General features: G+C 39.2%; 1 protein-coding gene across 2 annotated transcripts; it reads left to right on the top strand.

The window, feature by feature from the left end:
* The first annotated feature begins 475 nt into the window (after positions 1-475).
* psme4a (proteasome activator subunit 4a) lies at positions 476-26,750 on the top strand. Of its 2 annotated transcripts, XM_084948078.1 has the most exons (48): positions 476-1,133; positions 2,257-2,397; positions 2,586-2,702; positions 3,898-3,954; positions 5,306-5,350; positions 7,321-7,470; positions 9,786-9,849; positions 9,930-10,004; positions 10,279-10,401; positions 10,525-10,617; positions 12,107-12,372; positions 12,506-12,692; positions 12,770-12,859; positions 12,974-13,038; positions 13,353-13,503; positions 14,588-14,686; positions 14,764-14,833; positions 14,963-15,030; positions 15,141-15,356; positions 16,367-16,524; positions 16,637-16,732; positions 16,885-16,940; positions 17,061-17,117; positions 17,231-17,286; positions 17,460-17,558; positions 17,714-17,776; positions 17,857-17,952; positions 18,089-18,220; positions 18,308-18,517; positions 20,228-20,364; positions 20,566-20,619; positions 20,706-20,835; positions 20,955-21,036; positions 21,132-21,285; positions 21,433-21,502; positions 21,602-21,727; positions 21,813-21,965; positions 22,205-22,309; positions 22,396-22,487; positions 22,578-22,709; positions 22,822-23,030; positions 23,130-23,215; positions 23,332-23,460; positions 23,760-23,915; positions 24,943-25,105; positions 25,201-25,334; positions 25,416-25,556; positions 25,667-26,750. In XM_084948078.1, exons 1-47 carry the CDS (start codon positions 937-939, stop codon positions 25,548-25,550), a joined length of 5,544 nt encoding a protein of 1,847 aa, XP_084804204.1. In that variant the 5' UTR covers positions 476-936; the 3' UTR covers positions 25,551-25,556; positions 25,667-26,750. The 2 variants fall into 2 exon arrangements, with proteins under 2 accessions (XP_084804204.1, XP_084804205.1); XM_084948079.1 differs by lacking the exon at positions 3,898-3,954 and having other exon boundaries at positions 25,667-26,749.
* Positions 26,751-27,121: the final 371 nt, after the last annotated feature.

Genomic DNA, 27,121 nt, shown 5'->3' with positions numbered 1-27,121 from the left:
GCATAAAAAAAATACAATAAAAACACAGTCCGATTACATCTGTAAATAAGCTCGTTACAAATTCAACTTTGCAAAGAAAGCAAGTTAGCCCATGATAAACTGATAAACAGTGACAATATGCTCAGTGGCATATTCAGTCTGCTTAAATAAGTTCACTTTAAGCATTTTTAAAGCAAAATAAAAGCATACATAATAATAATAATAATAATAATATCGCTTTTATTAATGCTTTTGTTGGACTTCACATTGCAGCCTTGTGCCTAAAGTGTTCTGTAAAAAGGAAGTTCTTCATGGCGAAACGAAGAACCAATTTCTGCAGTAGAAGACATCAGAGGACAAGAAGTCTTAAGTGGATTTCGAGTCATCCTGTTTGCTAACAGTTTATAAAAAGAACTAACGGAAATGGGGGTTGCTGGGAATCGTAGTTCTCCCTTTGAGGTAGCGGATATGACGCATGTGTTGTGCAGCGGGTAGCTGGGTGTCGTCCGCAGTCTCCTTTGCTGTAGTTGGATGAATCAGTCGACGTTGACAGTCAATGGGATATGACAGTGCTTTTGTAGTACGCCGCTAACTTTAGCTAGACCGTTAGCTGGCTGTCAGGTCTTTAGGAGTGCGTTAGCCGAAAGAGAGAATTTCCAGTGCCAAGGCATTTTTGAACAAAGTTGTACAATTCGTCCGCCTTAATATCTTTATAAGATGACGCTGATGATGTTTTCGGCTAAAGGAAGCTAATTTAACTTAAGCTAGATGGCTAGCTACCGTGTCATCAACTTGTGAATGTTATAACTTAGTCACTGTGCGGGCCATAATAACCTTATTCATTGGAGAGTGTAGCTAACTAGCCGTTGTATTAGCCGGGTAGCATTACAGCGTGAAGTGAGAATCGAAACGAAGTTAAAGTAGTGCTAGTGAAGCTAGCTAGTTTTAACTCGTAGAATGAAAAAGACACAGCCTGACACATTGGATTTTGTTCCTCAAAAAGACATCGTATACAACAAACTTCTGCCGTACGCGGACAGGCTAGACGCTGAATCCAATGATATTTTGAGTAAGGTAAAAGGAAACTTGGGCCGAGCTGTTCAGCTTCGAGAGATATGGCCCGGTGTCCTGTTTTGGACGAGGAAACTTTCCACGTAAGTAACACTAATCTCTAATGTCCTAATGTAACAGTTGTTGCTCACATGGTAATGTTTGCAACATTGTGCCTATTGAGAAGTAACGCAAACAACATATATTTTACCACTGTAACTCGTAAAGTGTAAAATGCGGTGTGTTTATTATATAATACGCCGAAGTGTTTTGTAGGAACTGTGCGCACACTGATCAGTCAAACCGAAAACTTTGATTTATTTTGCGTGTTTTACGAAACACTGTCGTTTCCTCACGGCCTGCTGTGCTTAATTACTTATAAAACGCTACACAGCTTTGAATGCCCGGTAGCTACAGTCTGTCGGGCATCTGATTAGGGACGCTACGGGTTTCATAATCAGGCCAGTGTCAAATACACAACCTGACCCAGACAGAGCGGCACAGTACTGGGTCATTTAATTGCTGTTCTGCAGCTGACATTTTTATTTTGAAGCAGCGAGTCAGATGACGGCTCACCAGATATCGCAAAATTTTAATTTTATGGTTTCCTGTCAAGCTGCCTCAAAGGCGGCCCTTGTGCATAACTACCTTTGGATATGCATTATAATAGTTTCAGATCATGTTTCAGTGGTCCACGTGGCTTTCTGTTGAATGTTTGTGCCAAGCTCTTCAGGTGAGGACATATATGGTCTTGCTTAACTCAGTACAGTGCATAAACATGACATTTAACATTTAACTCCCTGATTTCACCAGCAAAAAAATATTGTCGGTATGGATAGTTGATTACATTATGCTGTTTGATGTTGTTGTACGTGGTTGCAGGCCTGCTTTAATCCGTTTCAGTCCCAAAAGCTGGGTCATTGCACTTTTCAGGAGTGACTCACTGCCGGATCAGGCAAACGGAAAGTTGACTGTTATGCTGACCCAGATTCTGTTTACCAGTATTTTTGCACTTAAAGATTGATTTAAAAAAAATTTCATTTTAAATTGTCTACAAGCTTTATTCAAGTGTAGTATTTATTTTAAATATGACTTTTCTTAAATTATATTGATTATATTGATTACCAAGTTCATTACATTCCTGTGTCTTACGCATGTAAACACTTTTGACCTCTTATTATCTGTCCTGAAACTGGAGTCATTTTCCCACATTCTCTTCTCCTTAAGGTACATGAGACTGTATGGGCGCAAATTCAGCAAAGAAGACCATGTGCTGTTTATCAAGTTGCTCTACGAGCTAGTGATGATACCCAAACTGGAGATCAGCATGATGCAGGGCCTTGCTCGGCTTCTTATTAACCTCCTCAAGTAAGATTGGTTCCTGTCTGGTTTACTCAACAACTTGTACAGATGTGTTTTTGGTTTCTCCAAGAGTGAAGTTACATTTAAACATGCCGTATGCTCACCAGTGATGATTTGTCTGGTGAAGACTGCATGATTAGGTAGCTTTTGCGTGTTTCTTAATTTCTATACATATGTCATCTTCATCTTAACAGGAAACGAGAACTCCTGTCAAGGGAGGACCTTGAGTTGCCATGGAGACCGCTGTATGAGCTATACGACAGGATTCTTTTCTCAAAGACGGAGCATCTCGGCCTCAACTGGTTTCCCAAGTATGCCTGTGGTTTTAAGTGAAGCCTGCAAATGTTGTTATTAAAAAATAAATAAAAACAAATAAACTGTGCTTAAACTTAGAAATGAGGTATACTTTTTGGTTTAGCTGTTGAGTCAGATTTCACAAATTAGGTGGGATCTTTTTTTAAAAGCAGCAGAAAATGTGCTTTAGGCAACATTTATTTCACGGTTAGTCTGAACTGCACATATGGCAGTCAAATTGCACCGAACAGCTCCTCCACCTCCACATTGTTTTAAAATATGTGATGCAATCATCTTTATTAATCCTTCTTTGTAACTTAAAAAAAAGCAACTATTTCCTATTCACAACCTCTTTAACACAGCACTTGACCAGCTGTGTGGAGGTTGGAGGAAGTCTGATTCCCTCCAACTCTCCTGCTATCTGTTAGTCAATTTTTTGTTGCAGTTTTTGTGTGCGCAGCAACGCTGTCTCAGAAAAAGAATGTCCTGAAATGTGCATTATCATATTTATTGTTTTAAAATGACTCATTTCTCATCTTTCTCTAAGTTGGCCAACTCTTTACTCTGCCTGCCAGTGCCATTGTCAAATGTTATCAGGAAGGATGTCTTAAAAAGAAAAAAGCTTGCTCCGCAACATCACGACCTGGCCGTTAGAAGTCAAATTTTTACTTTTTTTCATTTCATAACTTCAGTAGACTGTTTCCCTGGTGTTAACATCCATTTATTTATTTTTCTCAATTCAAATTAAAAGGGATCCTTTGTGATAGTTGCTGTTTAATTCAAATTATGGCCTGGTTATTTTCAAACAGACTCGGTTTGTTATACCTCAGGTGACAAGCTTGTCACGTTTTATGCCACGTAATGTTTGTTTTTACCAGGAACTATAGCCGCTATGATTTTTACAGTTTAGCATGACTTTAGAGATTTTACAATGTTGGTCTGTCCTGTGCAAGACGTTCCCTGTGAAGTTCTTAGCAAGCAGTGCGAGGTGCTCTTTTAGGGTGCTATGGGAACATTGCTACTTTGCTAGCAAAATGCTTTCATATTGAGCCAATGTAAGCAAGCTGCTTTGGTTGGTCAGCTAATCCTTGTCCAGCCCATATTAATGCACACAAAAGATAATATGTTGTATAAGTTGCTGCACAAGTAATAGGCACTATCTTGTGTGCTGAATGTTTTTTTTTTTATGCCTTTGTCTCCTTTTACATTCAGTTATCTACGGCCTCGTTCATCCTCTAAACACGTAATGATAAAATTGGTTCAGAGGTGGTAAGGATAAACATTTCTCTTTGTGTTTTTTGTTTTGTTTTTTTTTTTTTTTTTGTTTTTACTTTGAATTCATCCTTTGAGACACCATGTTGCATGTGAAAGTAAAAACTGGACACCCCATATGCAGCTTGTGAGAGAAGGAAAAAAAAAAATCAGGAGTTAATCAATGTTAACATTTCACCCATATTGGAGACTGTCGCACTGCAGCTAACAAATTTTTGTATCATTCTACTATTCCCGATAGCAACCATTAGCTCATATTAATAGATGATTCTTTTATTTAACATGTTTTCTTAAATGCTTCTAATCTTTCATGTTATGTTATGACGGCATCAGATTTTGATAACCATATTAAGATGTAGTACAGTTTACAGTATTTATGACACATTGTGAAGCATTCATTATGTTTTATGCTTGACTTTAGTTTCATTAACTCATAAGCTGTCTAGCTTTTTGTTGTTTTTCTTGTTACACATCCCCACTCTAACCTGCTTTGAAGTCCTTGGTTTACTGAGCATCATTTTCAAGAGTCTAGACGTTTAGGAGCCCAAGTTCTTATAATTTTGTTTTTAAAACTATAAACATTTTTTCTAGTATTTGTAGGTTATATAGCGTGGTCCTTACCACAGAGTGCGCTCACTCACATTTTTCTGCTGTTGGATTTGCATATTTTGGGGGTTTTAGCTGGTGTGTTGTGGGTTTACAGTGTAAACAGTAGATCAGTAGGTTGCAGTTTGGCTTGCACAGCATCACCCATAATGCGGCTATCGATTAAGAATTAAATCTGTTGGCTACAGCTATCTAAAGACTCGAGTGATGCAAAGACGGATAACAAGCTGTTGAGTGGTATTTTTCAACCGGGCATGGTTTGACTTTGCATGTCAGTAGATAGATGGGATTGTAGAAAGGAGCCTAAGAACTCTGGTTATATCATTCCCTGTCATTCAGTCTTTATGTGAAGATAATCAAGTCAGGAGTTTTTAATTTTTTTTTTTTTAAAACTAGTGGAAAATTCGTAAACGACGCTAATGTATCATATTTGTAACTCTGTTATGTAAGAGTTATGGTGGTGTCAGTTAGAAACAGATTAACATGTACATCTTTATTTTGGCTTGAACCCAGTTAGTAAGCTCAGACAGTACAGGTAACATTTACTCTGCTTGTATTATCACTATACACCGACCTGTAAACTTTCCTTTTTCACAGCACGTTAGTCAGATGTGTCAAGAAGTTTCTGTGTGCATGCAATTAAACTGAGATTGCACTGATGTGAAAGCTGATTAACTGTAACCAACATTAGTCCTTTACTGACAGCCTAATAAAAAACTTTTCACTCCTTTTTTCATTACAGCTCTGTGGAAAGTGTGTTGAAAACACTTGTGAAAAGCTGCAGACCGTAAGTACACCTTAATATATCAATTCATGAATGTCCTCATTTTACCTTGTCTTTGGATTTAGGAGTTTAATAGTACTGCAGATGTTTGGTTTAATAACTGCGTGTCAGTCAGAGAATCTCTTGTTTATATGCATATTGCGTTTCTTAACCCTTTGTTTAAAAGTTGGTCAAAGAAGCTCTATGTTGTGTCATTTTATTATTGCAAAGCTTCAGGTTCACCAAAATAGTACACTTGCAGGTATCTTAGGTGAGCACTAGGATTCGTCCTTAAGTTTGCACTTAGGCAGATAATCCTATTATCTTATCTAATTCTGTCTTGTGTGAGAGTTTCCTCTTAGTGTGAGAAGCGAGAATGATTTGTGGTTCGCTGCTGAGACGCTGTGGATCAGCACTGAGGGAGAGGGAAGGACACTTGGTTTTGTTTTATTTATTTATTTTTCCCCAGGATCACCAGTGAATACAAAATCACAGAGATGGCTAGGTGACCTGAAATAACCTGCAGAGTTTAAATAAATGCAAAACAGACCATGAAAATCCTCTCGGGTCTTTGACCCCTGTGGAGCCGTAGGATTTATCCTAATAGCTAAAAATGTGCCAGGTGTATGACTTGTAATCTCCCATCTGTGGGACATTGTGCTCTAACACTGGAATTTCAGTAGCTGCTGCTTGTGTGTATTTGAGTCACTTGTCTGTAATGTGAGCACAAACATGGCAGATGATGTCAACGAATAGATACTCAAATGAAGATAATGGTTCACAGTTGAATGCTTTTGCTCTGAAGCCATATAAAGTCTTATTCTGTACTCTAATGGTATTCTGAATAGTTAGAATAATGAGGAAATAAAATTTATATTGATTTATTTTTCACATGTAAGCATTTTGCTCTCATGTAAAGAAAAAAAATATTGAATGCAGGATTATTTTTTTCCCTGGCGGTATTTTTACAACGTGATCTTTTCTGTTTTAATGAAGAAAAGTACTTTGTGTGCTTCTACAAATGGCAGTATTACTACAGAAAACCCCCAGAAAACAAAACAAAGAGTTTGCCTGGATTTCCCAAATTACCAGTTCGGCCCCTGTACTCTTAAATTTGATTTTTTGATCGATAATTCAGAGAATACTTTGACCATTTCAGGCAGAACTTGTGATAAATGGTCACCCTTACATGCAAAAATGACTCCTTAAAGTTGCTGTAATGTGCATTGTCAGTATCAAATCGTGTGACTTGACCACACCTCTGAATGTTTCATTCTCTTCTCCGCTGTTCCCAAGAGTAGCCTGTGTATCTGTGTTTGTGTGTTTATCATCAATCTGCTCCTGTCCTGTCTGGATTTGTATTAGCAAAAATGAATGAGAGGCAAATGTCTGAACCTTACTACAGATTAGAATTCTTTTCTTACATTACAACGTAATAAAATATATTCAGCAATTAGAAATAAGAAATCATATTCAGCATCAGGCAAACTGTTATTTATAATGTTGATAATTTCATAATAGATACATCTTAATTCGCTTAAGTAGAATCAGCAGTGTTGAAGGTTATTATTAGTCTAGTCTTAAGTAATTCTGACCCAGGCCTTGTTTCATTGCTGGTTTTAAGTACTCCTTAGAAGTTGTCAGTCTCCAAACCTGATGTACATGTTCAGGTTGTCCATCTTTGAACCACACTTTAAGCTCCTTTGAAGGTTGAGATGTTTCATCTGTTCATGTACAGTGACTGGCCATTTTATTAGGCCGGCCGAAAACTGAAAATGTAAAAGTTTGTTGGTTCTAGTTGAACTTGTGTTTTTGGATTACATATTAAACATTTCTCCAATAAAGTGGATGGTAGTGTATTTTTATGCGCAATCATGTGAATGTTGGTGGTATTGTCACCATGTGTATATAATAATAATAATAAAATAATAAAAAAAAAAAAAAAAAAAAAAAAGCAAAACTCTGATTTTGTTTCTCTCTCTACCTTCATGCAGGTACTTTTCAGAGGCGGCTACTCAGGAGATGCTGGATGAGTGGAGACCACTCCTTTGTCCCTTTGATGTCACCATGCAACGAGCAATCAGCTACTTTGAGCTCTTTCTACCAACAACTCTGCCTCCAGAACTGCATCACAGGGGCTTCAAGTATGAAACCTCTTTTATTCTCTTACATGTACACTGCTATTCAAAGTTTGATGCGACATCAAAGAGAAAGTAATCAAAAAAGAGCTATGATATTTAACAGTATGTCTACACAGGCCTACACGGTCATGTGTTCCAGTGGCAGATTGTGTTACGTAATTCAATTTATTAAAAAACTTCACCAGTTACATTGGCAGTCCTTGTGTTGATAAGGAAAGATTTGCACTCTTCTTTCAACTTTAGCTGCTCGACTTTATGAAGAATCAGCCTTTGTATGTGAGGGGAGGAAAAAAGCTTTTCTTCTGAATAAAGAAGAGATGAATGGAAAGACAGAGTCAGCCTTCTGCAAAAGTAGAGGGTCCCGATACAGATGTCATGACTGCCACTCAGAACTGGCAGGCATAATGGAATAAGTGACTGATATGCAAGGGGCGTATCCCATAGTGAGACATAGAAACAAGTGCTATAAAAGAGAACAGAGGCACAGTTTTTTTTTCTATCCTAACCAACTGCAGTGAGACATGTCGACTCTTTTTTAATACTCTGTAGTTTTAATGCTTGTTTAAAAATATTTTTTCAGTTCATTACTATATTAGCCATGTCCCGTCCTTGCACATTATTATTATTATTATTATTATTATTATTATTATTATTATAAATGATAAATCTCATTGAGATTTAGGACTTTTTAAGCAGATATGTACAAAAACAAAAATTAATACAATAAAAGCGCACATTATAGATGCAAATTAAGAAAAACATGTAAAAGAGTAGTTTCAGTTAGGCAAACCTTTTAAAATGTTTCAGTGAAATCAGAATCCAGTTTAATTAAAGAAGTGTAAAGATTTTTCACCAGCAGTAACCATTACTGACTATTATCCTGACTTTTAACAATGTTTAAGAGTGCTGAGGAGATGCCATCTGTCCGTCTAAAGCGTGCTGCACTTCTACCAGGGCAATAAAATATCCTTGAACATACTATTAATGTTTTAATTTATATTAGGAAACTTTATCATTCATGCACAGCATAAGTTTGGGCAGCCTGAAGCAAGATAATAACGCTAATGAGCTTTACTAAAGCTTTAGCTTTAGCAAAGAAGTAAAACACCATCAAGATGTCAACCTTCTGTTTCATGGGTACTGAGTAGCTTTTACTGCATTATTGCCCCTTATACACAGCATTAAACGCTGTTTGGTTCGGCAGTATTCTTTAGTACCCTTTTACTTGTAAAGCCTTGTTTTGTCTTAATTAAAACAGTGGACTCCTTTAAATGAAGAAATGTTGCTTAACATAAACTATGTAAGTTAAAAGAAGACCTGGAAAACTTAAATTGCTCATTTGCTAATCAGAGACACAAAGTAGGACTGCAAATAGATCAGCAGAAATTGACTGTAATATTGTAACTAGTGGTGGGAGTGATCTCCTGAGGTTTGTGTGACAGCCACAGATAAAAGGATGATGATCCACATGTTTAATTTGGCAAAGATTTTACACCAGACGCCCTTCCTGGTGCAACCCTCATCATTTATCCGGGCTTGGGAGCACTAGGAGTACTCCAGCACTAGGAGTACACAGATTTGTGGTGTTGGGTTTCCTAAAAGGAAAAACGGATTCCGCTTAAGTTAGCTCCCTATGATTCCAGATGTCAGTTGGTCAAGAGCTGAAAAACTGTCTGATACAAAGGGACCATGATCTAAAGAAGGCCTAAAAATCCACCAGGAACTCTTGTCAGAGCCACATGTTAAAGCTTTTGGCCCTCACAGCCTCTTGACTTAAAAATATTTGAAACAGTGGGGAAGATCTCAAACTTGCTGTGTGCTTAAACTCTGACATCTTCAAAGAGGAGTAGTTACTAAGTGCAAACTCGTGAGTGCTTCTAACTGCTACAATAATATTTTCGAACCAGTGGATTGAGAAATGGTTAATTCATTCTGTCTTTGCCATGGGGAGTTATGTTACTTTTGCTGTTTCCAACATTTGTGAATTGACATAATGTATATTTTTAAACCTGTAATCAAATTTAATTTGAACTGCTGTGCAGTAGATTGACTGACCCAAACATGGAAATGAGTTTTAAATTATTAATGCTCACCAAATTACAAAGTTCTTTGTAGGAAAGTTATAAATAATTCAAGATTATAGAGTTAGAAGATAAAACACTACCCTACATTGTTTACTGCTTATAGTAAGGGATTCATATCATGTTTAACCAGTCCTCCTCTCCCTCTGCCTGAAGCATACTTTCATTGGTCAGTTAAATGTCACACGTGTGTTATGAACTTGAAAGATTTATTTCCTGATTTTGCTTTTCTGACAGGTTGTGGTTCGACGAGTTGATCAGCTTATGGGTATCTGTGCAAAATCTTCCGAGCTGGGAAGTTGTAAGTGCATGAATGTATAATTCTTTTTTTTTTTTTTTTTTTTTTTTTCTTATTTAACATGTCGTCATACGTCTTTGCAGCATCTGGTTAATCTCTTTGCCCGCTTGGCCAATGACAACATTGGCTACATTGACTGGGACCCTTATATTCCTAAGGTTTGTTGCTCCTTCCCACTGCACATTACACAACTTAGCACTTTTTGGCACATGCTCCTATGTTCTCTGGGTTTGTATGTCATGTCTATTGCTGGTTATCAAGCAAACAAACTATCAGGTTTCTTTGTTGAGCTTGCTTTCCTTCTTGCATCATGTTTGCGTATTTCCCCCAAGTGATACCAGTATCTGTCACAGATAAACATTCAAAGAACTTGTCAATATCCAGGTAAACACACAAACAATATCCCTACTAATTTTGTTTGTCACATTGCAGATTTTCACAAGAATTTTGAGGAGCTTGAATCTTCCTGTTGGGACCAGTCAGATGATTGTACCACGATACGTCACCAATGCCTACGACATCAGCCATGTGGTGCTTTGGGTGTCAGCCCTCCTGGTTAGCTTGTAGACCATAAATCATATTATGTTACAATATACCATATAATTTACTGCATTTACTGTACAGTTTGCAATTAGGCATATGTGATATTCTCAGTGATATTCACTGTACCAATTTCAGGGAGGACCCAGCAAGCAAGCTCAAGCTCAGCTCAGTGGCCTTTTCAACAGTATTACATCCTTTTTTCACCCGTCAAATCATGGCCGGTGGTTGGTGAGTCATTTCTTCGTACTTTTGGATGACTGGAACTAAACAAACCATAAATGTAGACTAGCTCATTATATAAACGGCTCAAACTAGCTTGTAAATGGAGAATATAAAAATATATAATATATTTTATATATAATATATATAAATAAACTACCGCTACAGTTAAAAACCTTTTGGTAATGAAATATTAAGAGTTGTGCACTCAAATTGAGAAACTCTCCTTCGTTAGAACTTAGTTCAGCTTAGTTTAGTATAAATAGCAACAAAAAATAACCCCACAACATTTTGCTCAGCTCAGATTGGTACATGCAAATACACGACACCATGTTTTTATAACTGAAACCTTGTTACTACAAACTACCTGGTGCCACACATGGACCACTAAATACAGAAATCTGTCCCAGTAAACAACCTAAGCTTGCAGAACTTTTGTGTTTACATTCTGCCACACACTAACTTAAATTACTACTTCAATTCAGAGTCTGCAAAATCCATACTTTTTGTATTATTTTACCATTGATGGTAATGCAGGATAAGAAAAAATCCACATTTTCAATACAGACAGTCTGAAAGTGTGTTGAACTGTTGATGGTTAAAAAACAATTAAGACATTCTTTAACGTCTTGTCTTAATAAGTGAGTTAAAGCTGTTGTATAACATGAGACTATCATACTAAATCAAAAGAAATCTTGAGTCATGTTGTTTTGATTTCCTTCAGTGAGTGTAATTACATCACTCATCCAGCTTGGTCCAACTATAATTCCAGCGTCAAATTAACAGGGACAAGGGGAATAGTTGCATATCTTTTTCCAGGAAGCCCCCTGAATCTTTTTATGGATTATGTCAGACTCTGATTCAGAAATAACAGCAGGACACGTGAATGAGATAGCTGTGATACTATTAAAGGTCACTGGCACCCGGGTCACATGCCTTTCTGTTTTGAGGATCCTGTCTTTAATCACGGCAGGTAGCAACATGTCCTGGTACACAAACCTTTGTTTTGTTTAGGGCATGAGTATGTGTATTTAAGGGTGCTGATTGCGTAGATGTGAGATGTTGTTTTATTACACGTAAACACTGTTTTGCAATCAACTAAAAAAAGAGTAGCAGCGTGAATCAGCTGACGATCTGGTGGGATGGGAAACTGAGAATTGAAAAGTTTGACAATCACATGACTGTACTTTGTTGTTGTTGTTTTTGTGAAATTTCACTTACACTCTTCTGATTTTTATGGACCTGAGCTCATGTAAAAACATATAAAAGTGTTTTAGTATTATATTGTATATAACATATAAGATGGAAAAATCATAATGGCAGCATTGCTGTGAGCCAAAAAGCTATCATGATCTCTAAATTCTCAGCTGGTATGTTCATGATGTCATCTTCTAACAGCACCTTCTACCTTTCAATTTGTCCAGAGTACATGGAAGCCCCCCCAGTGTCATCTCTTTGTCATGCATCTGTCTTTCTCCCCCTCTGTTCGCATGCGCAGATGAAGCTCATGAAACTGCTCCAACGTCTCCCAGCCAGCGTGGTTCGGCGGCTTCACCGAGAGCGCTACAAAAAGCCCACATGGCTTACACCAATACCAGACAGTCACAAGCTGACAGAGGAGGATATCACAGACTTTGTGGAGAGTATGATGCAGCCAGTTCTGCTGGCCATGTTTAGCAAGACGGGCAGTCTCGATGCAGCCCAGGCCCTGCAGAACTTGGCGTTAATGAGGCCCGAGTTGGTCATCCCCCCTGTGCTAGAGAAGTAAGTTTGTACTGAAGTAGAGAATCCAAAACAAAAATTTGGCCCTGATTGTGCTTCAGAGTAATCTATTAAAAAAATAGACTACATTTTGTGATGAAAACAAAAGACTGATTGTTCCCTCGCTTTGCCACAGAACATACCCTGCTTTAGAGACTCTAACAGAGCCCCACCAGCTGACTGCTACTCTGAGCTGCATGATTGGTGTGGCACGGAGCCTAGTGTCAGGTGGGCAGCGCTTTCCTGAGGGGCCCACTCACATGCTACCCCTGCTCATGAGGGCTCTGCCTGGCGTCGACCCAAATGACTTCAGCAAGTGCATGGTGGGCACCACTGATGTTCATCTCTGTTATTGCTGAACTTCCTAAAACTGACACAAACTTCATTCATGTTCCTACAGATCACATTCCAGTTTATTGCTACGTTTGTGACTCTTGTGCCTTTGGTGGACTGTTCGTCTGCCCTGCATGAACGAACGGACTTGACAGAGGTGAATTTCTGTTTTGTTTTTTTTCCCTCCATCTTTCCGTATTTAAATCAAGTGTTACATCATCCTTACGTATGACTTCTGTTCCTTTTTTTTTTTTTTTTTGGCATTTTTAAGGTGGAGAGAGAGTTGTGCTCAGCCTCAGCTGAATTTGAAGACTTTGTGCTTCAGTTCATGGACCGGTATGTGCAACATTAATACAACACTGTCTACATTAAAGGAGAGCAACTGTTCAGCAGCAGTACAATTCTCCATCGTTGGGTCATAGTTCCCATTCGGTATTCTTGTAGTCAAAATTTAGTTTCATATCATGGCAGAGGAAATTAAAATGAGTGTGGTAACAAATTAGATAAATTATTTTCCTCTTTTCTTAACAAATAACTAGATATACTTGCTCTTTATAACTGATTTATCTATATACACCAGGAGTATTTTCTATATTCAGTATGTATTTAAACATTTTTTTTCTTCTTTTTTCTCATTTTCCCCTGCATAGATGCTTTGCCCTGATAGACAGCAGCACTCTGGAACAGACCCGAGAGGAAACAGAAACTGAGAAAATGACTCATCTGGAGAGCCTGGTAGAGCTCGGACTGTCTTCAACCTTTAGCACCATCCTCACACAGTGCTCCCTGGACATCTTCAAGGTTAAGACAGTACTATAGAAAAGTCTAATATTGAACAAAATGCTTTCTAAATAATGACGTGAGTCTGAGATGTCTGAGAGCATGTTTTGGGTCATTGTCAAGTTGGATAATGGATTTTGGGGCATTGTTTGGTGAATAAGAATTCAGTCATTTATAGTGAATTGAGGTTTGTGTTTACCTCAACTGCAAGAAGGCAACAAGTCTTTGTTTTAAAAGCATATTTATATTTGATTTAAAACTATAATCGATCAAATTTCTGGAAGAAAGATATCCCTAGATCTCCTATTAAAGTTGATGCATTATACTCAGCCCATCCTATAATTATTTCAAATTAAATACCTTCTGATTTGAGTTCAGAGGCATCCTTTGTTTTGTTTGTTTTGTTTTTCTTAGTTTTTAATTGAGCTTTTATTGTGAAGCATTTGCAAGCTTACCACGTACAACAACATCTGGATGGGATTAAAGGATGACATAGTGACGAGGATCTGAATGAATGAATTAAACAGCCTTATTTTGTCAGTTTGGCCCACTTAAATGTACCTGGCATGTTATTTGGAAATATCTAAGTATATAACAAAATATAGCAAAATATAGCAATGCAAGTTTCCTTGCTTTAAACCAACACATTTTTATCCAGGGGCTTCTTTTTTTGCTCCTTAGAAGGTAAGCTGAGGGCCAGCTGTTATATGTTATAGTTAACTACACCCCAGACATCATCTGAGAGGTGGCTGATATCTGGCTTATTAACTGATTCTTGCTATTAAACAATGACAGTGACTGATGTTAGTGGGCAATAGCAAATCTTTGAAGCTTTGCTCGGGGCTGAATCTTCAAAGACGGTTTAATTATGGCTTTAAGTTTCGTTACTTTCATTTTCCTCAAAGGTGAGGGGAAGAAAAAAAATCATCATTCAGCTAATGGAGGCATTGTTGTTTAGAACATTGATATCTGCCCCAGAAATTCACTATTGGTGCATCTCTGCTTCTAATTGACTGTTTTGGTTTCTTTTATTATTAATGAAAATATGTTACGTGTCTTTACAGTATTTATACATATGAACACATTTGTCACTTTGTTTTAATAGGTGGCTCTAGAAAAGGTGTTCAACTTTGCAACCACGAACATCTTTGAGACTCGTGTAGCCGGCAGAATGGTTGCTGACATGTGTAGAGCTGCGGCTAAGGTAAATATCATTCACTCAAACTCCTCGTGGAGCTCCTTAATTTATTTGTTTCATTTTCATTCTGCTTCTGTTTTCAGTGTCACCCTGCAGAGTCACTCAAGGTGTTTGTACCACACTGCTGCAATGCAATAAATCAAATTGCTGTCAGTAAGTAATGCTCACACAGGAATAGCCATACGTAGTTGATATTTCCAAATACCTGAATCTGGTTTTCCCTCCCTGAATTGATTATTTACCTGACGCACCTTTTTTTTTTTTTTTTTTTTTTTTGAACAGATGAGGAAGTGTTGAATGAGGAGGAGCTTGACAAGGAATTTCTGTGGAATCTCCAGCTGCTCTCTGAGGTGAATTCACTTCTTTATAATTCCAGTTAACTTATCTGTTTGCCAACTCCTTACTTAAATAATTCTGTGCCTTAATATTTATTTTACCTTCTTGCTGTTTGCACCTGCAGGTGTCTCGTGTGGATGGCGATAAGATCCTGCCCTATCGCTCTGAGCTGGTTCAGATTTTGCAGTTGACACTCCACCTCAAGTGTAAACAGGGCTACACTCTGGCTTGCAACCTGCTGCACCACATTCTTCGCTCAACAGCCCTCATCTACCCCACAGAGTACTGCAGTGTGCCAGGAGGTTTCCATCAACCAACTGGTGACTACCTACCCATTAAGGTACAAATACCAAATATGCTTTATATATAATACACATTAGTCTTTTTGTCAAGTGCATTTACTGTCAGAAACTGGCTTCAAAGACTACTACTATACTCAACTGGTGAGTCAAGGTCAAAATCAGGCACTAGCAATTAGAGACATTTGTCCTTTAACCAGATAAGTCTTAGTGAAGCAATGACCTGGTTTGATTAATTGTCTACTACTTTGTTTAGTCCTTTGATCCTATTAAGTCTCTTCCTCGGTAGAGGCAGGGGTAGTAGATCATTTGGCTGGATTAGTGTCTTGGACCATAGAGGAAATAAAATGACTCTTATGTGGTTACCAAGTTAAGAGCAGTTGTCAAGTGAAATGTGCTGTGTGCATCTGTTTTAACCAGTAATAAAGAAATCACATACTGATGTCAGCTTTTCTGTTTATCCACTAAACACACAATTAGGGATATCAGTTTTTGGGTCAGTCAGTCTTCTAAAGAATGATTAATGTTTTTTTTGTTTGTTTTTTTTAACTATTAGTAGTGAACATCCAAGAAATAAAAGAAGATTTAATGTATGTAAAATGCGTAAAATCTTCAATCATTAAAGTTTTTTTTTCTTGAAAAATTTAATTTTTTTTGTCTTTAGACCAAAGTTGCATTTGCAAATAGCAGCTTAAGTTGTTGTAGCTACACGTGGCCCAAACCAGAATAGAAAATATGAAATTCCTGTGATTTATCTTTCTTAATATAATGATGGTAGTGTATGTATATATGTCTCTATGTACCTAATGTCCTCCTTTACAGGTGTGTCAATCTCAAATGACCATCATCACATATAGAGCAAATATTAAATTCGATATTTTGACTTTTTCATGTTCATCATTCCCCTGCTGATGCATGTTAACCTTGCGTAACTTAAATGTCATCAACATTTGTATCTGCAGCAGAATTTTCTTGATAAAGCACTGCAGGGCCATAGGGTGGGTTTTATGTTAGATTAAATAATAACTTGTTTGATGTTAATGTCATGCAGGACTGGGGTCGACCTGGGGACTTGTGGAATTTGGAAATCCAGTGGCATGTACCCAGTGTTGAGGAGATCTCGTTAGCGTTTTATTTACTGGACCTTATTCTTCAGCCTGAACTTCAACGCCTTAAGAGATTTGCAGAAGGCGAACAGGACATGAGCAGGTAAGGAACTGCTCTGCTGCCAGAGGTCACTAGCTGTAAACTGCATTTTTTTTTGTTTATTTTGGTGGATTCTGTTTGTGATAGATTTGTGTTTGTTAATTTGTACTTTCAGAGATGATGTCCTACAGAGCCTCACCATTGTTCAGCACTGTCTCCTAGGAGCCGGGGGTCTGATGCCTCCACTGAAAGGAGAGCCTATCCCTGAGCTGTAATTGCTTTGATATGATCAAGAAAACCAGAAAAACACATCAGTGATAGTCAATAAAATACAGGGGATACAGGGATCAGAGAAATCTTCACTTTATATCTGCTTAATTTTAAATGTTAAACAGTTCTGTTTTTGTTTTTTTTCTCTCCCAGGGTTCATAGCATGGTGAATCTAGATGAAACCACCCTCTATACAGGAATGGAGTATGGTGTGTTAATCTCTTCTTAAGACCTATCGGAAGAAGTTTTTTTTTTTTTCTCACATTAGATATAAATTAAAGGGTTTGTTGAAATATAAACTTACACTGTATTATTATCTCCACCCACAGATAAGTCCAGAGAGAACTACAGAGATGCTATCTGTAGTGTGATGAAACAGCTGCTGCGTACGTTTTCACCCACTTATACCCCCTCGTAGGCTTGTGATCCCTCTTTATTCTACAGCTACATCCATAACTTCACTGTTCCACCATCTGACTTCTGTTTTGTCTTCCTGCAGAATATATCCTGGAGCACTCAGAGGATGACACCAAGTCTCTTTTCTCCATCATCAAGGTGGGCAGCCAGTAAAGTAACAGCCAAAATAGAAAATACTTGCATTATATCTGTTTGGAAAGCCACAGTGCAGCATGTCTGAGTTGTTAGGTGTGGGATAATGTGTGGGCATCGACTATCATGGTTCCTGTCTTGCCGAACACAAATCAGTATTTTTGTCTGTGACGTTTTAGATTATCAGCGACCTTTTACACTTCAAAGGTTCTCACAAGCACGAGTTTGACTCCCGCTGGAAGAGTTTCAACCTTGTGAAGAAATCAATGGAGAACAGAGTGAGCCTTTTTTTTTTTTTTTTTTTTTTTTTTTTTTACTGCTCTTGTATATTTGAACTGCTGTTATCCTGGAAGAAGTCATAAAAAAAGCACATTTTGAAAAGTTACAGAAGATGCACTAGTGACTGTAGTGACCTCACCCTTTGCATTTACAGCTTCATGGCAGAAAGCAACACATCAGAGCTCTTTTAATAGACAGGGTCATGCTTCAGCATGAAGTAAGTCATTCATAGAGTAACGGCATTGTAGGTTAGCTTTGGCGTTTTTGCATTTCTGACTTTGATTTTGTCCTTATCAGCTGCGAAAGCTGACGGTGGAAGGATGTCAGTACAGGAGCATTCACCAGGAACTGATGAGAGATCTGTTGAGGCTTTCCACAAGCACCTACAGTCAAGTGAGTTCTGCACGGCACCCTTCAGGAAAAGCATAGTTTACATCTTGTTAATACATTGCCAGTGTGATTTACTAGCTTACTGAGATTTGAGTAGTGTTTTGTAAATGATTAATAATTGAGACTTGTTGCCTTCCAGGTACGCAGCAAAGCTCAGAATGTGTTGTTCACTGCACTGGGAACCTACAATTTCTGCTGCAGAGACCTCATCCCCCATGTCCTCGAGTTTCTCAACCCAGACAACAGCGCTGTTACTCAGCAGCAATTCAAAGTATGGCAGTCAGCTTTGCACTAAAAATTCTTGAACAGTTATTTATATTTGTAGATTTATTTTAATACTGTATCTGTATTTCTCCAGGGTGCCTTGTACTGTCTTCTGGGGAATCACAGCGGCGTGTGCCTGGCCAATCTGCATGATTGGGAGTGTATTGCTCTGACGTGGCCTGCCATCGTGCGGTCTGGCCTCAGCTCAGCCATGTCTCTGGAGAAGCCCTCAATTGTGCGGCTCTTTGACGATCTTGCAGACAAAATCCATCGGCAGTATGAGACCATCGGCATTGACTTCTCTGTGAGTTGAGTGTTAAGAATGCTTTCAAAAGTGAATCATGAAATGAGGTATTTGCCTTCATATAGTGGTAAAAGCACAATAGCTCAAAAGTTCCCATCTTGAACACAGATCAGATCTTTTACAAAAATGTGTCATATTTATGTTTGAAAAAATGCAAAAGGTTAGAGTTATAGGCTTAAAGTGCTGACTCTTAGCTTTTAGTTGGAAAACTGACCAAACCATTGAGGAATTCCATCCATTTTAAACACACTTTCATATTTTCAGAGCTCAAACTGAGTGAGTGACTTCCTGATATGTGACACAAGGGTGCCACTAAAAAAAGAGGCTCTTCTTCCTTTTTATGCTTTGCCAGGCCTTTCACTTCATTTTCAGTGCAGCATGTGAAATGCACTTCAGTTGCACTGAGATGAGGTGACTGACTCGAATGTTACAGAACATGCCACGTCCTTACCTTTAAAAGTCCTAAGTTGCTTTTGCAGCATGCTTTGGATCTATTTGCACTGTAAGGCACTGTCCAATCAAGTTTGCTCCATTTGGCTGAATCTAAGCACAATGTATATATCTCAGTCTGTTTCTGTCTTTTTTCACATAATTATTAATTGGAAGTTATACATATCGTGCCCTTCCCATGATGAGCTATTCCAAGTCTTCTCAATACCGTCTTGTTATTATAGTTCCGGTTGAGCTTAGGTTTCTCTTTTCAAAGAATGCTGTTTCAGAGCTGGTCTAGCCTTTTTAAGCTGTTTCTAATCTATCTAATCTGCCCTTTGTGTTCTTGAGACTGATTGCTCCATGTGAGAAGAAAGAACCTTTCAATTTGCTCTAATGAAGTCTGGATTCTTGGACTGTATATCCTGACAAGAATTTTCTTTATCATGGGAATAATCCGGCAGACATCAAAAACAATGATGATCTGTGGTCATCTGAGTCTTTTTACGCCACCAAGTGTACTGGTTCCCACTTATATATCTGGTGGATTTGTTTTGTATTTAATGTAGCATGGTGCACTTGAATTTGGCTGTACGTTTTGGGTTCACAGCAACAATTTTCCAATGCAGATGCCAGTCATAGCCTCAGAACTGTCCATAAAAACTTTTAACTGAATTGTTCAATCCCATGTAATTCCTCAACAGTTACTGGTTCAACCCCATCAGAAGCTGCACTTTAAGCCCTTTTTAATGACACAATAACTTTAACATGGTTTGGTAGTCGAAGGAATTAGAAGTTTTAATTTAACAAACAGTAAAAGACACTGAAGGTTTCATGATGAGGTTTAATTGAACTAGATCAGAAGGTCTCCAAAAGTTGATTCTGTTCATCTGGACGTAGCGTTTTGTGGGAGAAACGTTTCATCACTCATCCAAGATCAGATCAGAAGGCAAAACTCTGAAATAAACGCACATGTTGAATTTGTACATGCATTGGAGGAGTTTTGAACTACACTGACCTTACAAAGGTCTCACTTAAACTTAAAAACTTGTCTGGTAAAACAATTGTGATAATAATTAATTACTTACTGTCTGCCGTCATTATGAGGCTGACTCCAACACAGTCATTATGTATACCAAAGACAAGAGCTTTTATCTGCTGTTAGTCTGAGTTTACGGATTACTCCCTCCTTATGGGGAGTAATCCGTAAACGTGTCCTTTACACGTTCGGACAAAATATTTTTACTATAAATTGTGTTTTATCCTTTTCCATACCGTTAGATCCCCGGTGAGTGCTGTGATGTGGCTAAACAGATTATGACTACTGGGAATCCTTTACCTAAGGAACATGTTCCCTCTGAGGAAGAAGTAGCACAAGGTCTAAAGAGACAGGAGCTCAAGAACTCTGAGTCTGTCGGGTAAGTTTTACATCAACAAAAAGATGAAGATGACCATACCAACATCCTTGCAGTTGAACACTTGAGCAGCAACATAAACTTCTGAACACTGGTGTAACCGTTCTATTAAAATGCTGTTTTAATCTGCATTCACCCTTACTGTAAGCATCATAGGTTCGACAACAAAATGCATGTAAATAATTACATTCTACATTTTTGTAGGAGATATAAGCAGCTCATTGGCGATCTTCTGGACTCTCTCAGCAACGGGAACTCGTGGGTTTTTTTAATGCACATACCATATATTTGTGCCAGTGTTTACTTGTGACTGCCTCTCACTGTAGTTTTGTTTCTCATTCCAGACCTTGGAAGTTTGAACACATTGCAATAGGCTTCCTTTCTTTGCTACTGAGAGATGACCACCAACTCCCTCCAGCTGCTGTTTTGTTCTTTGTGAAAAGCCTCAACCATGAATCTCTCTATGTCCGTAAGGTGCGGCATACACGCGTAGGAACAGAACTGTGATTTCTTTTCTTTTCCCAGCAGCATATAGATGTAGTACAGCCATTGCTGTAAGGAGTTTGCTTGAAGTGTCACGTTTTGTCCTTTAGGTGGCGATATCAGCTGTGGCTGGCATCATGAAACAAATAAAGAGGGTGCATAAGAAAGTCCCTGTGAGCCCCTTAGAGCTCTGTAAGCATATGTTTTTGTTTATCCCCCACTACTGTTTTTGTGTATTCTTACTGTTTCTAAAGGTCATCTCAAAATCTGGATTTTATCTTTGATAGGTGGCTTGAAACAGCTTAGTGGCACTGTAGCAGGGGATCGCACAGACAACCAGTGGCTTCAGTATAACAGCAGTACCCTTCCACGCACACAAATGGACTGGGATCAGTGTGTGTTTGTGGAGAAAACCCATTGGGGATACTACTGCTGGCCAAGGTTATGATTTTATAATGCCTGCATTTCTTTGTGTTTTCCTTATGTGACTCTTTAGCTTTCATTCATTCATTTCTTTTGCTATCTGCTGCTTTAGCAAGAGATTCTCTTCCACACTTCTTCTTTTCTAACTTTGTAATTGTTCTCCAGAAACCTGATGATGTATGCGCCACAGGAGGAGCAGCCCACACAAAACCTGGCCAGAGAGGAAATGACAGAGGTGCATACAAACAAGCCTGGGAAAAATATAACACACACAGTGGTGTGAAATCATGGTAACTGCAAGTGCAAAACTTTTATTTTCCGCTCTTCTTGACAGTGGGAGCAGATCATCTTTGACCATTTCTCAGACCCAGTGTTCATTAACCAGTTCATTGAGTTTCTCTCACTTGAAGACCGTAAGGGCAAAGACAAGTTCAGCCCACGCAGATTCTGCTTGTTTAAGGTGAGGTAGTAGATTCAAAACCAAGGGGGAAAAAAACATCTGAAGTGAATAAATGCAACTAATTTGCCTTCTGTTTTTCGCCTAGGGATTGTTCCGTAATTTTTCCGATGACTTTTTGCCTCTGTTTCGGCCACATATGGAACGTCTAGTGGCAGACTCCCACGAGAGCAAGCAGCGTTGTGTTGCGGAGATCATCTCTGGACTGATCAGAGGCAGCAAGCACTGGAGCTTCTCAAAGGTACAGCTCCAAAACAAGTACAGTGACTAAGATGATCCTCATCATTCAGGTCTACAGACTTTCTGTATTTATCAAGCTATAACTTTGGGGAAATCCACATGTGGAGATTTTTTTGTTATTGGCATTAAACTACGTGTGGAGGCCATTTAAGTGATCGCACCGCCACCACTCTTATTGTGGTTGTTTACGTTAGTTATACTGTGTTAACATTGTCCTTGGTCATTCCCTTTCTTCAACAGGTCGAGAGCCTTTGGGAGCTGCTGTGCCCATTGCTCCGCACTGCCCTGTCAAACATCACAATAGAAACATATGCAGACTGGGGTACATGCATCGCTACAGCCTGTGTAAGCCTTGTGTTCATTATTTTCTATCCTTCCACCTCCGTCAGTCATCATACCATCCAAGTGATTGTTGTTTCTCACGCTGACAGGAGAGCAGAGATCCACGCAAGCTTCACTGGTTGTTTGAGATGCTAATGGAGTCCCCAGTCAATGGAGAGGGAGGCTCTTTTGTCGATGCCTGGTGAGTAAAAAGTTACATCTTTGAGGAGATGCTGATGCCGTTGTCGGTGGGACTTAACAATCTGACACTTGTAATGGTTTTTCTTTTCAGTCGTCTATACGTGCTCCAGGGTGGTCTAGCTCAGCAGGAGTGGAGGGTACCTGAGCTACTCCACAGGTTGCTGCAATACCTGGAGCCCAAGCTCACCCAGGTTTACAAGAATGTACGCGAGCGCATTGGCAGGTGAGGCGCTTTTCGCACCCAGATTAAGCTTAAATGTGTTATCAAGTTATTATAAATTCGTTTGTATATCGTTTTTCTTTCATCCTCCCGCTCTACTTTTCTATCCTTCCAGCGTGCTCACATATATCTTCATGATTGATGTCAACTTGCCATACACTCAGCCCACCACCTCCCCACGGATCTCGGACTTCACGGAGAGAATTCTGTTGCGGCTGAAACCTTTAAATGAGGGCGATGAGGAAATCCAGAACCACGTGATTGAGGAGAATGAGGTGGGAGTGCAGGATGAGAGGACTCAAGCAATCAAGTTACTCAAAACAGGTGGGTGGTTGATCTGTTGTCACTAACCAAATCAGTTTCTTTGCGAGACACACCCGACTGTGGCATTTATGAAATGATTCGTCCTGTGAATTTCTGCAGTGCTAAAGTGGCTGATTGCGAGTGCTGGTCGCTCCTTCTCCACTGCTGTCTCAGAACAACTGCAGCTGCTTCCCCTGCTCTTCAAGGTGAAATACTCACATTCAGTCTTAACTTGGCTACCTTCGTCACTACCACCTTCAAGTTTTCTTTTTTGTTGTGTTGTATACACTATAACATTTAACCCGTTGCTGTCGTGTTTCAGATTGCGCCGGTTGAAAATGATGACAGTTATGATGAATTGAAGAGGGATGCAAAGACCTGCCTGTCTCTGATGTCTCAGGGACTCCTCTACACAGAGCAAATCCCCATGGTCCTCAGTGTCCTACAGGAGGTAGGTCACCTGGCCGATGTGGCTGTCGCTCAGCTTTTTACCTGCATCACATAACACTGGGGTTTTCACTGATTATCACTGATCATAAAAGAAAGGTTCAGTGGGAAAGACAAAAGAATCAAAGGCATCTGATTATACTTAAATTTCTTTATGACATTATGTAATCCTGTGTCTGTCCATGCCTGGTATACTGTATTCATCATTGTTCCAATAAAAGGATTGCAAAGACAAACATGCTTATTGTGTACACCTGAAGTATGTTGCTGATGTGAGGCTGGCTCTGTTGCTGTGTGTTACAGATTGCTGGCAGCAGCTCCTGGCACGCTCGCTACACAGTGCTCACATACCTCCAGATAATGGTTTTTTACAACCTGTTCACATTCATGAGTGACCAGAAGGCAGTGAATGATGTGCGGGCGCTGGTGATAAAGCTGCTGGAGGACGAGCAGCTTGAGGTAACTTGAAATGTAAAGATGAATGCAGAAACATGTACCTGGAGTGGCATGAGCAGGAGCTGGAACCTAGCTCGAAGATAAAGAAACATGTGACTCTCGGATTATGTAACACTCGCCAAGCAACTGGCCACTATGTGCTTGTTTATGCTAGCAGGCACTCGCACTGTCTTTCAGCTTCACTGTAGTGATTCAGCGCGCTCCTCGTGGCTCTCTACTCTCTTCCCCCTTCCAGTCCTCTAGCTGTTGCCATGGAAACCACAGGCTGCAGTAATCTGTTGCTATGGAGATAACGTTTCGGATTGAATGAGAGTGAAAGGGAGAAGGATGGAGTAGAGACAAAGAAGAAGTGGGGGATGGAATTTTTGTTTGGCCACTTAAAGTCCCCTGAGCCTAATTTATCGGCCTTAGTGATGCAATACGTTTGTCTTGTTGTATTTAAAGATGCCTGTCCACTGAAAAACACCGGTCTAAGACTGAGAACTCCATTGAGAATAGAGCTAAAACAACGTGCTACGAAGCATTTGGCTCCCATTATAGAAAAGCACTGAGTCCCCAGCTGGCTGTTTAAGTCCAGGTAGCCGGTGTATTTCCTAATGGGCCACCCTGCTTCTGACCCCGATACTGCAGCTATGGCATGCCTGGTACCGTACAGTAGTCATCGAGGTGCCAGAGCTCATGTGTCAGTATATAAATGTACTTATGCTTGCAGCATTGTTTTGGGTGGAAATATGAATTTGAACTAGTGTTGTTTGAATATGAAATTCTTAAAAAGCGTTCATTCTTTGATGGAGTCACATGCCTCTGGGAGCACCAGTAATGATTAACACACAGGGGTCCAGGCATGATCATAATTGGATGATGAGTCTTAAGCCTTTTAAATGCATCAGTCGGTGGCCAGTTACCAGATGCAATCCTAACCCATTACCTATGAGCAAACGTCAGCTTTTTAATCTGTTACCTGAGTTGGATTGTTTTGCGTCTTGTAATTGGTATTATGTCCATCTCATTTTCGGCCTTTGTTTTCTAGGTAAGAGAAATGGCCGCCACTACACTCAGTGGCTTCCTTCAGTGCAATTTCCTGTCCATGGATGCCCCAATGCAGGCACATTTTGAGGCTCTCTGCAAGACTCGTTTGCCTAAGAAGAGGAAGAGAGATCTTGGCTCTATAGTGGACACCATCCCATCGGCTGGTAAGGAACTTGCTAAGAGTTACCTACCAACCAAAGATTGTGTGGGTTGTTTTCAGTGTCATTTGAATGGAATCGCTACTCTTGTGTGTTTGCAGACCTGGTGCGCCGCCATGCTGGTGTTCTCGGGTTGAGCGCTTGCATTCTTTCTAGCCCATATGACGTCCCCACCTGGATGCCCCAGCTGCTGATGGACCTGAGTGCTCACCTCAATGACACACAACCCATTGAAGTATGTGTGGTCAGCGATTAATCGCCATGTATTATGGCATATCCAAAAGCTAACCATCGCTTCTGTGGCGTCTCCTTTTAGATGACTGTAAAGAAAACCCTGTCAAACTTCCGACGGACGCACCACGACAACTGGCAGCAGCATAAGCAGCAGTTCACAGATGACCAGCTGCTCGTCCTCACTGACCTGCTGGTCTCTCCCTGTTATTATGCCTAAAACCTGGTAAAGAATTATTTTACATTGTTGCCAAGTCATTACTGTCCCTGACTGTATTGTCTTCATTTTAACTAACTTTTTACATTTAATCTTTTTTTGTGTTTCATTGGAAACAGTTTGGAACAGCTCCAGTCTGTGCAGACATCAGCCTACATTGGGGAGAGGACCTGAGTGATTGACTGAGATAATACACAACATCCCAGCAGCGTCAGATGAAGAGTGGCACTCAGAAGGATTAAAATGTTGTGTATTCATGTATTTAGCTCATTTGCATTTCTACTATACTTAATATTTAAGGATCCATCATAGCAGGGATGAATGGCCTGCAGTTTGTAACATTACTGTACAGATTTTTTGTTTTCTTTTTCTTTTGTGGTTTGCGTGCATGTCCACGTGTGTGTGCGTGTGTGTGTGAAGGTTGATGGATGCTTGAAGACATCAGCCGGTGTCCCACACATTTCTCAGGATTATATCCCAAGTATCAGCTCTGAGCCAACACATTGTCCAGTGTAGGACATACTCTATCTTCCAGCAGTGAAGTGTTTGGTGCAAGCCAGAGAGAACTGAACAATGGTCTCTTTAGTTTAGACTTACAACTTGCAACACACAATGTTTGTGTGGTTGTTTGATCTATATATGGTTATATGCATCATGTATGTGTATATCATGGTATAGCAAATATGCACAAACATTTATTTATTTACCTTTTTTTTTTTTCTTTTTTTTTTTTGAAGTGCTAAGTTTTCATTATTGTATTTTTTCTTTCATAGAGAGTATATCTGAAATTAAGTAGATGGCTGAGCTGTGGGCAGCGGAGCCTGTTGTCAACTACTCCTGCAAAGATAGGGAGAGCACAAACTCCCCGCTGCTGTGCTGTGTGGATTCGAGCACAGTGAGATCACTCTTTCACGTGTCTCTGTGCACGAAAAAGAAAAACTGCCTGTCTATAATTATAACCCTTTCCTTTTTATCACATGTACTATTTACTTTTTAACAAAAAGTAATGACTTTGGTTTGCAGTATGGTTTCCCCTGATGACTTAAAATCAGTCTAAGCATCGAAGCATTTAGTACCTCACTAACTAGAGTAGTGCCAAAACTGCAGTGTTTTCTTTCCCTTCTGTTTTTTTTCTTTTTTCTTCTTGCTTTTTTTTTTTTTTTTTTTAGATATACTGTTTGCTTAATTAAAGACAATAAATGAAAAAATGTTTTTAACAAAAATCTGCATATGAGCGTTTTCTTTTTTGTCACATTTTTATCGGGATATTATATCAGATACTGGACCAAAATTTAAAAAAAAAAAATCAAAGTGTGCAGCATTAGCTTCAGTGTTGATATTTTTAGAACTTGTTTGTTCCAACATGCAGAACACTTGATCACTGCTCAGTGTTTCAGCTCTTTACAGAGGGATTTGTGACCCTGCTTGAAGTATTGTCCGTGAAAAGCGGGAAAAATAATAATTAATGCTCATATTTTTATTTGTCATATTGATCAAGCTGAATGACACCTTTAAAAATTGAATCAGTTTTTGTTGAAATCAGTCTAAATAGATACAAGATAAATAGTAGTTAA

This window comes from Perissodus microlepis, chromosome 13, assembly GCF_051167445.1.
Source record: "Perissodus microlepis isolate ML-2025 ecotype Zambia chromosome 13, ASM5116744v1, whole genome shotgun sequence".
In the NCBI taxonomy this organism is placed as follows: Eukaryota; Metazoa; Chordata; class Actinopteri; order Cichliformes; family Cichlidae; genus Perissodus; species Perissodus microlepis.
The sequence above is the reverse complement of the archived record's forward strand: the minus strand, read 5'-3'. Positions and strand labels throughout refer to the sequence as shown.